The 14,716-nt window shown below is 34.8% G+C and overlaps 2 protein-coding genes across 3 annotated transcripts in view; one reads left to right on the top strand and one right to left on the bottom strand.

The window, feature by feature from the left end:
* Positions 1–14,716, top strand: part of IMMP2L (inner mitochondrial membrane peptidase subunit 2) — a 900,746-nt gene that overhangs the window by 423,086 nt on the left and 462,944 nt on the right. The gene's annotated exons all lie outside the window — the stretch shown is intronic.
* Positions 11,176–13,482, bottom strand: LRRN3 (leucine rich repeat neuronal 3; the record flags this gene model as incomplete). Its single annotated transcript, XM_082662557.1, has 1 exon — positions 11,176–13,482. The coding sequence occupies one exon, from the start codon at positions 13,480–13,482 to the stop codon at positions 11,356–11,358; it is 2,127 nt and encodes a 708-aa protein (XP_082518683.1). The 3' UTR covers positions 11,176–11,355.

Genomic DNA, 14,716 nt, shown 5'->3' on the forward strand with positions numbered 1-14,716 from the left:
CACGGGTTCGAGCCCTGGTCTGGGAGGATCCCACATGCCGTGGAGCAACTAGGCCTGTGAGCCACAACTATTGAGCCTGCGTGTCTGGAGCCTGTGCTCCACAACAAGAGAGGCCACAATAGTGAGAGGCCCGTGCACCGCGATGAAGAGTGGCCCCCGCTTGCCACAACTAGAGAAAGCCCTTGCACAGAAACAAAGACCCAACAGCCAAAAATAAAAAATAAATAAATTTTAAAAAAAAAGAACATACAGGGACATGATAGCATGATCCACTTGCAGGGCTGCCCTGTAGTACATACATTAAATTCATTCTTTTTTTGCTCCCTAAAATAAAACTAGTGAAAAATAGAAAGAAGCAAATTCTCAGCTGAACATGAGAGTGAAACCTTTTTACTCCTAAAGCTTTGCAAAAATGTAATAGGCTGATACATAAGGGACTGATGTATAATACTAGAGGATGGTAATCTCTGTCAATCATGTCATTGGGAGCTTTGGGGCTGGGTGAGGAAATGATGGGGTGAGCAGTTGAAGTCTTCTTTCATCCTGAGATTGGAAGTCTTTCATGTCTTAACAATCACATGTTACTTTAGTAGTAAAATATATTAAGGCAAAATAATATAAAATTATGTACTTTAAAATAATATATTTTAAAGGAATAATATGACATTATTTTAAGCTTGGAATTTCAAGTCAAGGAGATCTTGAGGAGAAGTTTAATATAAAAACTCATTTCTGAAACCAGATTATTTAAAGATCATAGGGTTGGCTTTTCCCACTATAGCAAAAATCTTTATTGGTAAGCCCATTGCCCCTGTGAAAGCATGCACAGGTGTTTGACAGTGTTCACTTTGGAGCAGGGGAAAGATTCAGTGGGTTTGCAAATTTGATGATAATTTTATTTGATATTTCCATTGCCAGGACCAATAATTCATCAAAGTAGGTTAGCATGATTTTTCTGAAATCACAGAGTAGCTACGGAGGATATATTCAAATGTCAGACATATGTAAAAATGTCTTATATCTTAGAAAGTACTTGACAAATGTGTAATCAGAGGTTTATGACATTTAAGATTGTAACTTTAGTTCGACGTCTAGAACTACTGATCTCATAGACCTTCTAGTATTTTATATATTCTGGCTTCAGTGAACCTAAAACTTGACTTGTTTTTTCCGGAATGAGATGAGAGTTTGTGCTAAGCCACATACATGTTCTTACCTGGTGTGAGTAGTCACACTGAAAAACCTAAGTACTGCAGCCTAGTGCTGGGGCAGAGTTACTCATATCAATAAAACAAAAATCACCTGTTTTTACATTTGCTTGGTATCATTTTGTCTGAAGCCTTCTCTGTTATTCATACCAGAGTGAAATGGAACAGACACACTTGCCATGGTGAACTGTAGTCCTCTACACAATTAGGAGCTCACTTCAGAGTGTTGTAGGAGTCTTTCTGGGCATACTAAGACCTCGGCATTTAAAATGTTATGAGAAGGTGGATGTGCTTTCACCCCCCCTCCCTTGGTTTCAGGTAAAAACCTCAAACAGACCTTTCAAACAAAAGATTTCGAAGGATTGAAAAGTAACTAATTTAATAGTCTTTGTATCACAGTTCCCCAAAACCTTTTTGAGATTTTTTGATTTTTTTTGATTTTGATTTTTGATTTTTTTGCTAATTTTTTGATTTTGATTTTTTATGCTAAAAATTTTTTGATTTTTTTATGCTAATGCTTATCTTTTCTGTTAAGTTTATTATGTCTATTATGTTTATGTCTATTAATGCTTATCTCCTCTATTAATTTTTAAGTACATCTTCAAAATTAAACTTTAAATTATTGACATAATTTACTTCCTTAGTAATCTATATTAGACTTGTGTTAGACAATCTTAATAAGATTTTCTTCTTAAGAGAGCTCAGTGTTGAGAAACCATAAAAAATGTGGAATGAGTGTCCTATTCATGGGTGAGTACTTCTACGTATTCTACTCTTTCTTATTTTAAGTTATTTTGAATTCAGGGTCTCAACTGGAAACATAAGAGAGCAATTTTTTTTTCTATTATCTGAGGAAAGTGATATCTGTGAGATCCAGTTAGAACTATGTGTGATATGGTAGAAAACATAATCCAAGGAAATGAGACACACTGTTTGTTCCTGGTGTTCCTGAATCTGTTTTTATACTTACATACTTATTAAACTCTATGTAACATGTGTGAAATTTCTGAAAGAGAAATACAATTAACAGTGGAAATAGAATTAGATCGGTCTTAAATTCAAACACATAGACCCTAATTTTACATTACATGGGTTTTAATGTACAAAACTGGTCAGAATACCTAAGGTCTCTTTCATTGATTTTCCCTTTGGGGAAATAATGTAACATTTGGAGTAACATTTTGACCCTCTGTTAATTTCATGGGAGGTGTATTTTTTTAATATCTGAAAATAGGATATCTTACATATAATGGACCATACTTACTCTGAACATGAATAGTTTGTGTCTGAGTGTATGCTTCTAAGGGTCTTGAGAGTCTGTGCGTGTGTTGGATGTGGTTTCAATTGAGGGGACACCTGAGCAGTAGTGTATAGAGTGTGCCTGTATCTATTTCCTTTTCTCTTTTATTTTCCACTTCTTCTCATATTCCCAACTATGGAGGACTAGGGATTGGATGAGAAACTGGGGCTTGGTTATAGAGGGAGACAGGCGTGAAATATGGAACTAATATTTGTAGCCTTATAAATTAGTCCTGGTGTTTTAAATTTGGCCTAGTCATTCTCCCTGGGACATTAGTTTCCACCATGTTTAGCACCAAGTAAAGTTTGATTTTTTTACCCATATCTTCATTTATCTTTTGAAGCCAGCTCTGGCTTTTTTCTTCTTCAGAACTTTCTCCCAGTTACTCAGCATGCTGTTGCTATTCAAATTCTTCAGCTTGTTGTCATCTTCACACTATCCCTAGCCTGCTCCCAACATTTCTCAGCTTTTTAATTGGGAGATTGTGTAAAGGCAGTCTTAGTTGTTAGAGCCCTTTCTGGGCTCCTTTATAATAACCTGTACCCCAGCATATGTGTAAGCTATCCCCATTCCTATCATATTTCTATTAACTTATATTGCAATTACCAGATTCATTTGTTGATATCTGCCTGTAGACTAAGCTTTATGATGTCAGGGAATTTGTCTATCGCAGTCAATGTTGCATCTCTAGCAGCTAATACCATGTCTGGCACATAGTAGGTCCTCAATAAATGAAGAGCACATGGAAAAAAATCATGTATGAATGAAAACATGGGCCGCTACTTGCTTCTCTGTTTAGGAAGTTTACTACTATTATTTTCCAAATAATACTAGCAAAGGAGTTCTGCCATATCAATGATTCATTAAAAAAAAATCAAGGTGGGGTGGTATCTTTGGAATGAGAACAAGGTTCAGCATAGTGACTATGAAATATTAGCAAGCAAAAATTAGTACTCATTAAATACTGAGATACTTCTCTACACATAAAATCTGCATGCCAGTTTAATTTCATAGAAGCTTACTAATCTGTGGAGATGTTTGCTTGTTTTAATGAATCACCTTGTTGCTTCTACTGGGACATAGAGACAGTCAACTTCCTATATGGGCATTGGAGGTTTTAATCTCAGGGATAAGTTTGATGGTGTCAAGTTTTTATTTAATATTTTTTGCTGCCCCATTTATGAACATATAATCCATGTTATCTATCCTATATTAATTAGTTTTGTTCTTCTAGAACAAATTCATTTATTAGAACTCCTCAGAATCAATTCATAAACTCCAATTCATAACTTAGAACTTTTCAGAACCCATTTGTAATAGACTACAAGTCGTCCAACAGACTAAACTCTATCAGAGTGCACTGACATATGACCCTCTAAGCTGTTAGTGTTTATGGCACCAATACATGCAAGGATGGGGATGTTGGCAGAAAGTTGAAGGGAAAAATTTTTCCCCTCAGTCCTTACTCTTTTTTTGACATACACCACTCAAGTGTGAGAGTAATCTTTTGCTTTAATCCTTTATTCAAGAGCTAGCCTGGTGTTTTTTTTGTTTGTTTTTTGGGTTTTTTTTTTGCGGTACGCGGGCCTCTCACTGTTGTGGCCTCTCCCGTTGCGGAGCACAGGCTCCAGACACGCAGGCTCAGCAGCCATGGCTCACGGGCCCAGCCTCTCCGCGGCATGTGGGATCTTCCTGGACCGGGGCACGAACCTGTGTCCCCTGCATCGGCAGGAGGACTCTCAACCACTGCGCCACCAGGGAAGCCCAGTCCTTACTCTTTATGCACCTCCTTCTAAGGTCAGAATTATCATGTATGACAAATATAAGCTAGAGTCAGAAAACAAGTAAAACAGGTAATTGACTATCCTTTTCTGTAATGGGATAGAAAAACAGGAGAGCATTATGCATGGGGACTGTGAAATGGATGCATGGAAATAATTACAGTAGAGTCTTTTATAAGTCTCTAGAAGTACCTTGCAGCCAGTGAGTACTTAGTGAATATGCTTATTTTAAAAGTTCAATTTATAATATATGCAGGTTTTTGGAGGTTGTTTTGTGTGTGTGTGTGTGTTTTTTTTGCTAAACCAGTGCTCATAGTTGTGCCTTTGGCGAGTAATAACTGAAAGTTGGCAAACTGGAGCCCTTTACCCCAATCCCTCATGCAGAACCAACATAGGAATATTATAAGTGAACATGTTGATGGAGATAGTTAGAAGACAATAGCACAATTAATGAATCTGGTATATTATTGATGGAGTGTTCCCTCCTCAAAATACCACCTATTAGTTATTTTTTGTATGGCATGCCAGAAAAGTACCTGGGTATTATTATTTTTCATGATGTTGTACCTTTTGGTTTCTCTGCTCTATGATATTATTATCTTGGGAAAGAAAATTACTTCTCTGAGACTGATGTATAAAATGGGAGTGTTAACACTGAACCCACAAGGATTTCATGAAAATTGAATTAATAGAAGTGTGTGTGTGTGTCACACGCATGCGAGAGAAAGGCGTGCATATAGAGAAACAGAGACCAGGAGGGTGAGCAAGCACATTCCTCAGGATGCCTGACACATAGTAAGATGGTAAATATTGTGGGCTTCCCTGGTGGCACAGTGGTTGAGAGTCCGCCTGCCGATGCAGGGGACGCGGGTTTGTGCCCTGGTCCGGGAAGACCCCACATACCATGGAGCGGCTGGGCCCGTGAGCCATGGCCGCTGAGCCTGAGCATCCGGAGCCTGTGCTCCGCAACGGGAGAGGCCACAGTGGTGAGAGGCCCGCGTACCGCAAGAAAAAAAAAAAAAGATGGTAAATATTCATTTTTCCCACACCCCTTCTCCTTTAGATCTGTAGTGGATTTCTTATGACCATAGCAAATTTTTAGTCTGGCACATATTCAGCATTCAGTAAGTGTTTGTTTCCTTCCTTTCTAGTTTTTATCTTGTTACTCAAGGAAATATGAATGTATATTTATTCAAATATAATGTTGATAATATATTTATTAATTGCTATGCATTATATGTGCCAAGAAAATCTCTCAAGCATCATATTGTGACTTCAGGCCTGAGCCTGGACTGAGATGCACGTAACCCATTGGTTGGAAGAACCTAACTCCCCTTATCTAACACGGTTGTTTTTGATGTAGCTCGTTCAATGCAATCTATTAAATCTATATGAATATATGTAGATAAGCATTTTGATAGAAAAAAGAAATAAATGTTTTATTTCCTTCTATTTTTATACCTTTTCTCTATTGAAGGATTCTTATTTTTACACTCAAGGGTTTGAATTGGGTAGTTAGAATCACATAGTTATATAAATTCATGCATTTTGTATGTAAATGTGTTTTTAAACTCTAATAAAATAAACAATTTAATGTAAAAACCATATATTGGAATGTTGGTTTGTTGATTGACTAGGAAACAGGGATGGGAATCCCGGAAGCCTTAAAGTTATTTTGGGGACATGATTTTTTTGTTCTTTATTGACTACATGACTCCTCTCTGCAATCATTATTAAAGGGATGTTTACCAGAGGTATCTGTCTTTAATCCCAGTTTTGATAGTGAATTTCAATTTTATATAGTATTCTTTTGAAGAACTCTTTCAGTGTGTTTGATCATATTCCTGTAGTTATAACACCTCTGATGGTTTAAGAACTGTTTGTCTTTACCAACCTTGAATCTGGTACCTCAACTGACAGGGAAGTTATTTTATTACACTCTGATTCCTTCAGTGCTAGGATTAGGAAGGTCAATTTATGTCCTAAGTTTACTCCATTGTTTGTTGTAGAGGCTGATAAACATTATAAACGGATATCACAATTGGATTTTGAATCAATGACTTGGCATCAAACCATATATTTTAATGAGAAGCTGGATTTTCCTTACAATGGTCACATAATGGTATTAGTTTCTTGAAGATGTATTAGAGTTAGAAAAGATAAAGACACAAAGCACTGTGAGGTCTTCAAATGCCATTATAGTTCACTCTTTTGAAAGACTTGCCAAGGTTAACCACAGTTCTTTTTGCTATGCTTTGTTACTCTGGACCACACTACAATGATTTTGAAATCATATGTGATAAATTTGCTCTGAATTTATTACTTATTTAAATACTTCACTTTGCTTTTAAGAGAAAACTGTATCGATGTATCTGTTATATACATGACCTCTTATTTGGTATTGACTATATGGCTTTATTCAAAGGTAAACTAAGAGCCCTCTAATATATATGTAAAGTGAACTAGAATAGGTAGATTGAAATCTCTATGGGCTTGTCTATTTTCAGTAGGAATAAAAAGGAATTGTGTTCTATTTCATGTATTTTCTCACTTGAGAATACTGAGTGCTTACTAGTCAATTCAAAAGCACCTTTGTTATATCATTAATGGAAAGTTTAGGCCAGATTTTGGAAAAAAATCTATATTTTACTAGAATATTCTTCTTTAAAGCTTGTATTTTAATAATTTTACTTGGAATTGGATATATGTGGCTATTACAATTAACTCAGATTTTGCCATTTTATTCCTGTGTACAAATAGTGTTTTTATTTTTCCCTTGCTTCAGAGAAATAATATAAACCAAATTGGTGGTCACCCCTAACAATAAAGTCCTCACTTTTCAAATTAACACATGAAAGTAGCCACTATTGTGTTGAAACTGGAGTCAGTTTCTTTCATTTTCCAGAACTCCATGACAGGCATGGCTTTTTCATTCCAGTACAATACTGCCATGCTCCCAAGCAACAGCCTAGTTAGCAATGCATTAGTCAGGGTAAAATATTATAAAGGTGGGGGCTAGAGAACTCAGGGTGAAAATACTACCATTTGAAAGAAAAGATGATTTTAGTCTTTCTGTTTAGATTTATCCCCAAATGACCATTTGGGATGCTTGATATACTGAACATACCTGTAACAACCATATTCTTTGAAAAAACTTTTACTTATTTGTCATCATTTGTTTTGGCAAGTTAGAGAAAGAGAGACAAGAGAGACAGAGATTGAATCAAAGAAAATGTAGCCACAATATAATTACTATTTATAATTCCCTGTCTCCTAGAAAGTCAGCATTGTGATGAAGCTAAAGATGTTGCTTTATGTTTACGTATACGAGAATTTTTTCCTGCTATTTATGACAGCTGTGAGAACATTTTATTGAAGTTTTCTCTTTCTTTAGCAAATATATGCTCTTAAACTTTTAGTTGTTTTGTTTGCTTTATTGGTTACTGACCTATCACTTCTAATTTTTCATGTAAAAGGCTAATCTATGGAATTTTTCTTCATAGTTGTTGGAAGATTTTATAAGAGTGGATAGAGTAAGTTGGTCTTCCTCATAAAATACAGAAACATTTTAGCAGTGCTAGATTACCTTCTTGAATTTAACTTATATTTATTGGGTGATCATTCTATGTTGAAAATAGGGGAAACATATTAGTTATCCATGTTTTTGTGCCTAGGAATAATTTATGGTAAGTAGACATGCCTGTTTATTTAACCAGTCTGAGGATGGTTAAATAAAGGCTAGTATCTATCTATCTATCTATCTTTCTATCTATCTATTGTGAATAAAATCAATAATAAATTTGAATTAAGTTCCTATATCAACATGTTGTGATAGATAAAATATTTTAGACCAAAGAAAAAAAATTTGATTTTCTGAACATTACCATTCTGTGAAAGTATGGATTGAAGCTGGGTCTCCACTAGGTAACATAGTTAACACGTATTTGTGAAATCAGTGATACATAACCAGAATGCAAACCAGTTGATAAGCCCCTTAATGGTGGGGAATTTGTCCTGTTCACTTCTGTTTTTCCAGTGACTAATAGCCATACAATACATATATATTGAATATAAACAAAAGAAAATATAGTTAAATGAATAGACTAAGGAGTTATAATGTTAAAATTATGCTTGCTGTTATATAGTGTTGCTTAAGAAATTTTTACCTAATTAGAATAAATTTAAGAACTGCAGTAAGTATCAACAGAGTGACATATGTACCATAAATCTATTTTATTTCTTTCTAGGTAAAATGCTTACATATGACTGGAAGCATATTGTTTTACTTGGCTTTGCTGACAATTGCACATTTTGCTTCACATTGTATGCATTTTTGTATTCAACTAGACATGCTTATTTATAGAAAATTTGGATTTATTTTGTAGTGTAAATTATAACATTTATAACATATATAATTCTTGTCAAATTATTTTTTTCTAAAATTATAACATATATAATTCTTGTAAAATTTTTTTCTAAAAAAATGTTTTCCTTCATGCAATGTGAGGGGATCATGTGGCATTCATAGAGATATAAACTTTAGAATTTTATTTATTTTAGGCAAAGTTTGCCTTTGTATCCATTTGGTATCCCCAAATTGTAAGTTACATGCTTTGAGTACTTTAACCAGTGCTTAGTTAATTTTGTGTGGGGTTTAGGAGGTAATATAGGGAGTATGAAATGCCATTCTGTTGTTGAAGCAAATGTCTTTTTCTTTTTCTCACTGGCAATTTAGATTAAAATTTGAGCAAGTAAATAGGATCATGATTTGCTTTGAGCATCTGTATTTATTCAGCTGTAACAAAAATACTTCATTTTAGCGCTCACCGTTAGGTATCTATTCCGAGTACTTATTTACTGCAATTTCTCTAAGAAGAATTTAGCTTGAAATGGATTCTCAGCTTCACCATATGTTTGATATAGTTCTTCATGAAAATAGAAACATAACAAGAAATCTGAGCAAGTTCTTGCTGACCTATACAATACCTGCATCCTAAGAGGTCATATTTCAGCTCCTATATTTTTGATAAATAGCCCAGCTCTTTTAAAAAGCTCTGTCCGTGGTGCTGAAACCTCTTGTGATGTATGAGCATGTCTTACTGATAAGTTCTAATGTCAGCCTCTCTGTGATAGTGATTCATCAAGTTGTAAAATTTGTGTTAGGGAAACACATTTAATTAGCAACTTTCATATTTTGGTTGTGTTAAAATTAACACAGTTGTCCTTTCGTTTTAAAGAGTTCATAACAATTACTTTCCAACATTGTCAAAAACAGCTAATACTTAATTAGAAACTGTCAGTGCTATCACAAAAGCAAATGTCTAGTATTAACAAATAAACTGATATGATTTCAGTGGTAGAAATGTTTACAGGCCAGTGACATGTTGATGATATGCAGAAAGCTATGGTAAGAAAACTTAAACACTTGATTATGAACAGATTAAGTAGCAGTTATAATGGAAGACTTGTAGCTTTGTAGAGATAAGCAATTTGCCTATAAAAAGTAAGGCTTATTACCTTCTGTAATTTTTTTTTTTAGTGTTTCAGGATGTTTTCTTTGTACACAAATACATTGGTTTTGTAGGACTATGGGTTTTTGTTTGTAAATATGACTAAAGCCCTAAAAATCTTGGTGGTTTTTTCCAGGTAAACTTCTTGTATTTTCTGTATAAGACTCTAAAATAATTAGTAATGTTATTAGCACTTCAGTGATTCTCAATTTTTCTAAGCTGTGTTATTTAGGTGCCTTACAGTCATGGAAAACTGCACTTAATTTTTTAGTCTCAGAAGCTTTTCATGAGCAAAACTGTCCTCTTAAATTTCTATTGAACTCTGGAACTTCTTCCACTATGAATTCAGTATATCTTACAATAAAATTTAAAAATCCTAGTCTCCTAGAGTTCTAAAATCCATTGTTATCCTGGGGAAAAGAACCATCCGCTTTGATCATAACTGTCTTTAACTCAGTATCGACTAGGTTAGTTGCTATACAAGTATATAAACCTCCTTCTTTGGGGGTCATGTAGAACATGTTTCCTTGCTGTATTTGCAACATAGAAGATTATTAGATTGTTTGCTTGTTATTGCAGTGAAGCTCAGTAAGTGTTTACAATCACAGCAAGATTTGAAAATTACACCTAGATCATAAGTCCTACTGAAATTTGGCAATATTTTCTGCAAAGCAAGCAGCCTAATGTTGAGCTACTACCAATTATTAAAATAAGACTTTCATTTCCTTAGATATTGGATTTATATTGTATGAACTTAGTAACTAAATCCACTCCAAAAGCTGCTTGTTAAGAAAAGAAAATCTATAAGTAAATACATAATTTCCAAGAGGATTTGTTTCTGTCAATAAAGGGTTAAGTACAATGTTATTATTTTCTTTCAATATTGATAAAGTGCCTTCTAAAATCCATTTTTGTGCATTATAAAAATGTAGTTACATCACCCAGTAAAAGTGTCTTACTCTTAGCATTCCAAATTTCATTATAGAAAAACACTTTTTGAAAACATTGTCATTTAAATGATATCTGATCAAATGATATTTCCCAGAAGTTATTCTTTATTTAGAAACAAAAACAAGACAAAAGCAATTGATTTTAATCCAAAATGTATTTTTCCTTATAAAAGAGGTCCACATATTCACTGTGTCTACTCTACAGAATTTGTCCATTTTATTACACCACGTGTCAATTCAAGTTTATCTGGTCACTGCAAAAACTCGTGGCTAACGTGTAATACAACACAGGAGGAGGTATTGCTCAGTTCAACTACTCTTATATACTTAAAAAAAATACAGAAATGTTTTTGTCCACTTTAACTGTAGTCCAGACATAAAAGTTACATGAAAGTTCTAGAAAATGGAATTGTTTTATTTGGTTGCCACAGTACCCTTCGAAGCCAGTTAATTAAAATGCTGAACTTGTACATATGTCCATTGGTCAGGAGCAGCATTGGTGAAGCTTAAACTTCCTTCTACAAAGTATTATTTCTCTGCCTTTTTTTTTTTTAAAGTACAACCACAGTTTTGAGTTTTCTTTGAAGTAGATTTAGTTAGTTATTTTTAGGACATGTTTGTTGGCACACCTATAACAGTTGCTTTTACTTCCAATGCTGTACCTTTTTCTTTGCCTGCTTCCCAGAGGTTGATCAGAGGAGGATAAAGCTCACTGAATGCAAAGGTTGGTTTCTGTAAGTAATTTCTCACATAGTTATGTCCACCATCACAGTTCATTTCTTGAGAGAGGCAGCTGAAAAGACATATCATACCAATAATCCCCAGAAAACCTCCAAGGTAGGCCATAAATGTTGTGGTGTTACTCTTATCATACTCTTTTCGATCAGGGTGCAAACCTTTTGTGGTGACATTTACACATTGTTTTCTGCTTTTTTGATAGATGGTGGGGATATCAATACAAATCTTATACTCAGTTGATGGGTTCAGATGAGTAAGATTATATACCTTGACATCAGATGGTATTCGAGCACTTTGGGCAGCATGGGAATTTTGAGTCTTGACAAAGGCTGTCCACTTAACACTGGATTTGAGAATTTTAGAACTTGCTTTCCAAGACACCAGAACTGAGTTGGCCTGAACATCTTTTATTTTAATATTCAGGGATCCATTGTTATCCTGGGGAAAAGAGCCATCCACTTTGATCATAATAGACTTCAAGTCAGCACCAACCAGGTTAGTTGCTATACAGGTATATAAACCCCCTTCTGTTGGGGAGATGCCACTTATATCTAGTGTGCCTTCAGAATGGACATAGAACTTGTCTGTCAGAGTATTAGGCAAGAGTTTTTTACCAGAAGGTATGATCCAGGAGATTTCAGGCTGTGGCTCTGCAGTAGCTCTGCAGTGTAAGGAAACATAGCTCCCAGTTTCTAAATCCAGATTAGAAGGAAAACTCTCTGGAGCTATAAGAGGGAGACAGATTTCCATCATTTCCCTGAAATGCACCTGCCGAACATTCTGGCCTTGGAATTCAGGTGGGTCCACGCAAAACAGTGAATCTGGCTCCATAAATCGAATGTTGGTTTTGTTCATATTAATCCAACGGATGACACAATCACACCTGATGGGATTGCTGTGTATGCTGATTTCCTTGAGGTTTGGCAGAGACTCAATGGTACTGCGGTACAGGGCACTAAGGGCATTGCTGTTAAGCATGAGTGATTCCAGCTTGGGTAGTCTGAAAAATGCATTTGGGTGAATGTAAGACAACCTTGGGTTGTTAGTAGCTTCTATTTTTCTTAAATCTGGAAGATTATCCACAGCAAGACTGTCGATGGAAATCAGCTCAGGCATATTGTTTATCCCCAATTCTTTTAAATGTAGCATATTGCTAAAATCACCCCTCCGTATTCTATTAATGGGATTTTTATTTAGATCCAAAAATTTGAGGTTTACCACTTTTTGAAGAGCAACATGGGGCACTTTAATAAGCCTGTTGTCATAAAAAGAGATGCTTTCTAAGTTTTCAAGTCCAACCAAGGCATTATCTGGTATTTCCGTGAGATTTATACCAGCTATAACCAGGCTGCGAAGATTGATAAGAGGCTTAAAGTTCATGTCTTTGATTCTGATGATTGGATTTTCCCCAATCATCAGAATCTCCAGATTGGGAAGAGCCTCAAACCACTTACTGTTGATCATCTGCAATCTATTTGAATTGAGATGAAGTCGAAGAAGATTATGTAGGCCAATAAAGGCTCCAGGTGAAATTGTAGAAAGCAAGTTGTGATTAATGTAGAGTTCTTGTAAGTTACTAAGTCCAGACAGACATTTTTCAGGCAGCTCAGTAAGTTTGTTTTCCTCTAGGTACACAGAAAGAAGCTGAGGCATCTTTTTTACATTAATATTGGTAACTGAAGATAAATTGTTTTGAGATAAGTCCAGGCCAGTAAGATTTACTGGAAAGTCTATGGAGTATTCAATTTTTGCAATATTGTTAGTCTGTAGGAGCAGAATCTGTGTGTCAGCAGGCAATCTGGCTGGGAAATTTGAAAGACCTAAATCATTACAATCCACTGTAGATGCTTCCATATAAATGGATCTAGGTGTAAACCAGGGCCGGATTTCACATGTACATAATCGTGGGCAATCTGCTTTTTTATCTACAGCTTGAACTAGTGTAGTGATAGCTAGGCCAAGTAGCACATGAATTTGGAGTGGCAGGTCCTTCATCTTAGCTTTCTTCTTCAGAGATTTAATGGGTCCTTAAGGATTCCACGGCCACTGCTAGTAAGATCAGTAAGAGCTGATAGATAAGGAAAATAGTTGCTTTTGTCAAATGATGAATGCCATAGAACTGCAAATATTTTCTTCATGGAAAAACGTGCCAGTGCCACAATTGCATTGTCCAGAAATGTCATGCATATTGAAGAAAAGGTTCCTATCTCCTTTATGTTAGAATATTGATATACTTTTTGAAGATGGAGTATGTATAGATGGTCAGAGGAAATTAAGCAATTCATTTATTTAGAGTGTAATATTCAAATCCCATGCTTGTTCAGTACTTGCAGGAATAGCAGCATGATGCTAACTATAATAAAATAAAATATAAAAGAAAAAAGAGAAAAATAATTAGTCCAAAGGGAAAAAAACACAATATCCATTAACTGATTATGATTATCTTATATATAATATTCTTAGTTTACAGTTAATTCAGTATGTTTTGATGACTTTATCCTTGTTATGACTGTCCTTAATAGTTATTGGCCCAGACATTGGATAGGCTGGATTTTTTTTTTATTGGAGTATAGTTGATTTACAATGTTGTGTTAGTTTCAGGTGTGTACATCAAAGTGAATCAGTTATACATATACATATATACACTCTTTTTCCATATAGGCCATTACAGAGTATTGAGTAGACTAGCCTGTGTTTTATAGTAGGTCTTTATTAGTTATCTATTTTATATATAGTATATGTCAATCCCAATCTCCCAACTTTCCCCTCCTTTCCCCTCTGGTAACCATAAGTTTGTTTTCTACATCTGTGACTCTATTTCTGTTTTGTAAACAAGTTCATTTGCACCATTTTTTTAGATCCACATATAAGCAATTACTTGTCTTTCTCTGTCTCATTTACTTTACTCAGTATGACAATCTCTAAGTCCATCCATACTGCTGCAAATGGCATTATTTCGTTCTTTTTTATGGCTGTGAAAGTGGATCTTTAGAAGACTGAAGTTGCATTAAATGTAAAAATTATTCTGCCAGAATTTGTCTTTGTTTTCAGATATTTGCTTGTTTATAGCCTGTAATTTATTATTTGTCGTTCTCTTTGACAATTAGTTATAGGGGAAAAAAAAGAAAACCTTTCAGTGATGACTTTTTTATTTTCTCTTAGAGAGGCAAAATTAAAAGTTTATAAATAAATAATACTGTTCAGTTACAATCAAATGAGTTAGCCTGTG

The sequence above is a fragment of the Grampus griseus genome (genome assembly GCF_964374135.1).
Source record: "Grampus griseus genome assembly, chromosome: 9".
Classification (NCBI taxonomy): Eukaryota; Metazoa; Chordata; class Mammalia; order Artiodactyla; family Delphinidae; genus Grampus; species Grampus griseus.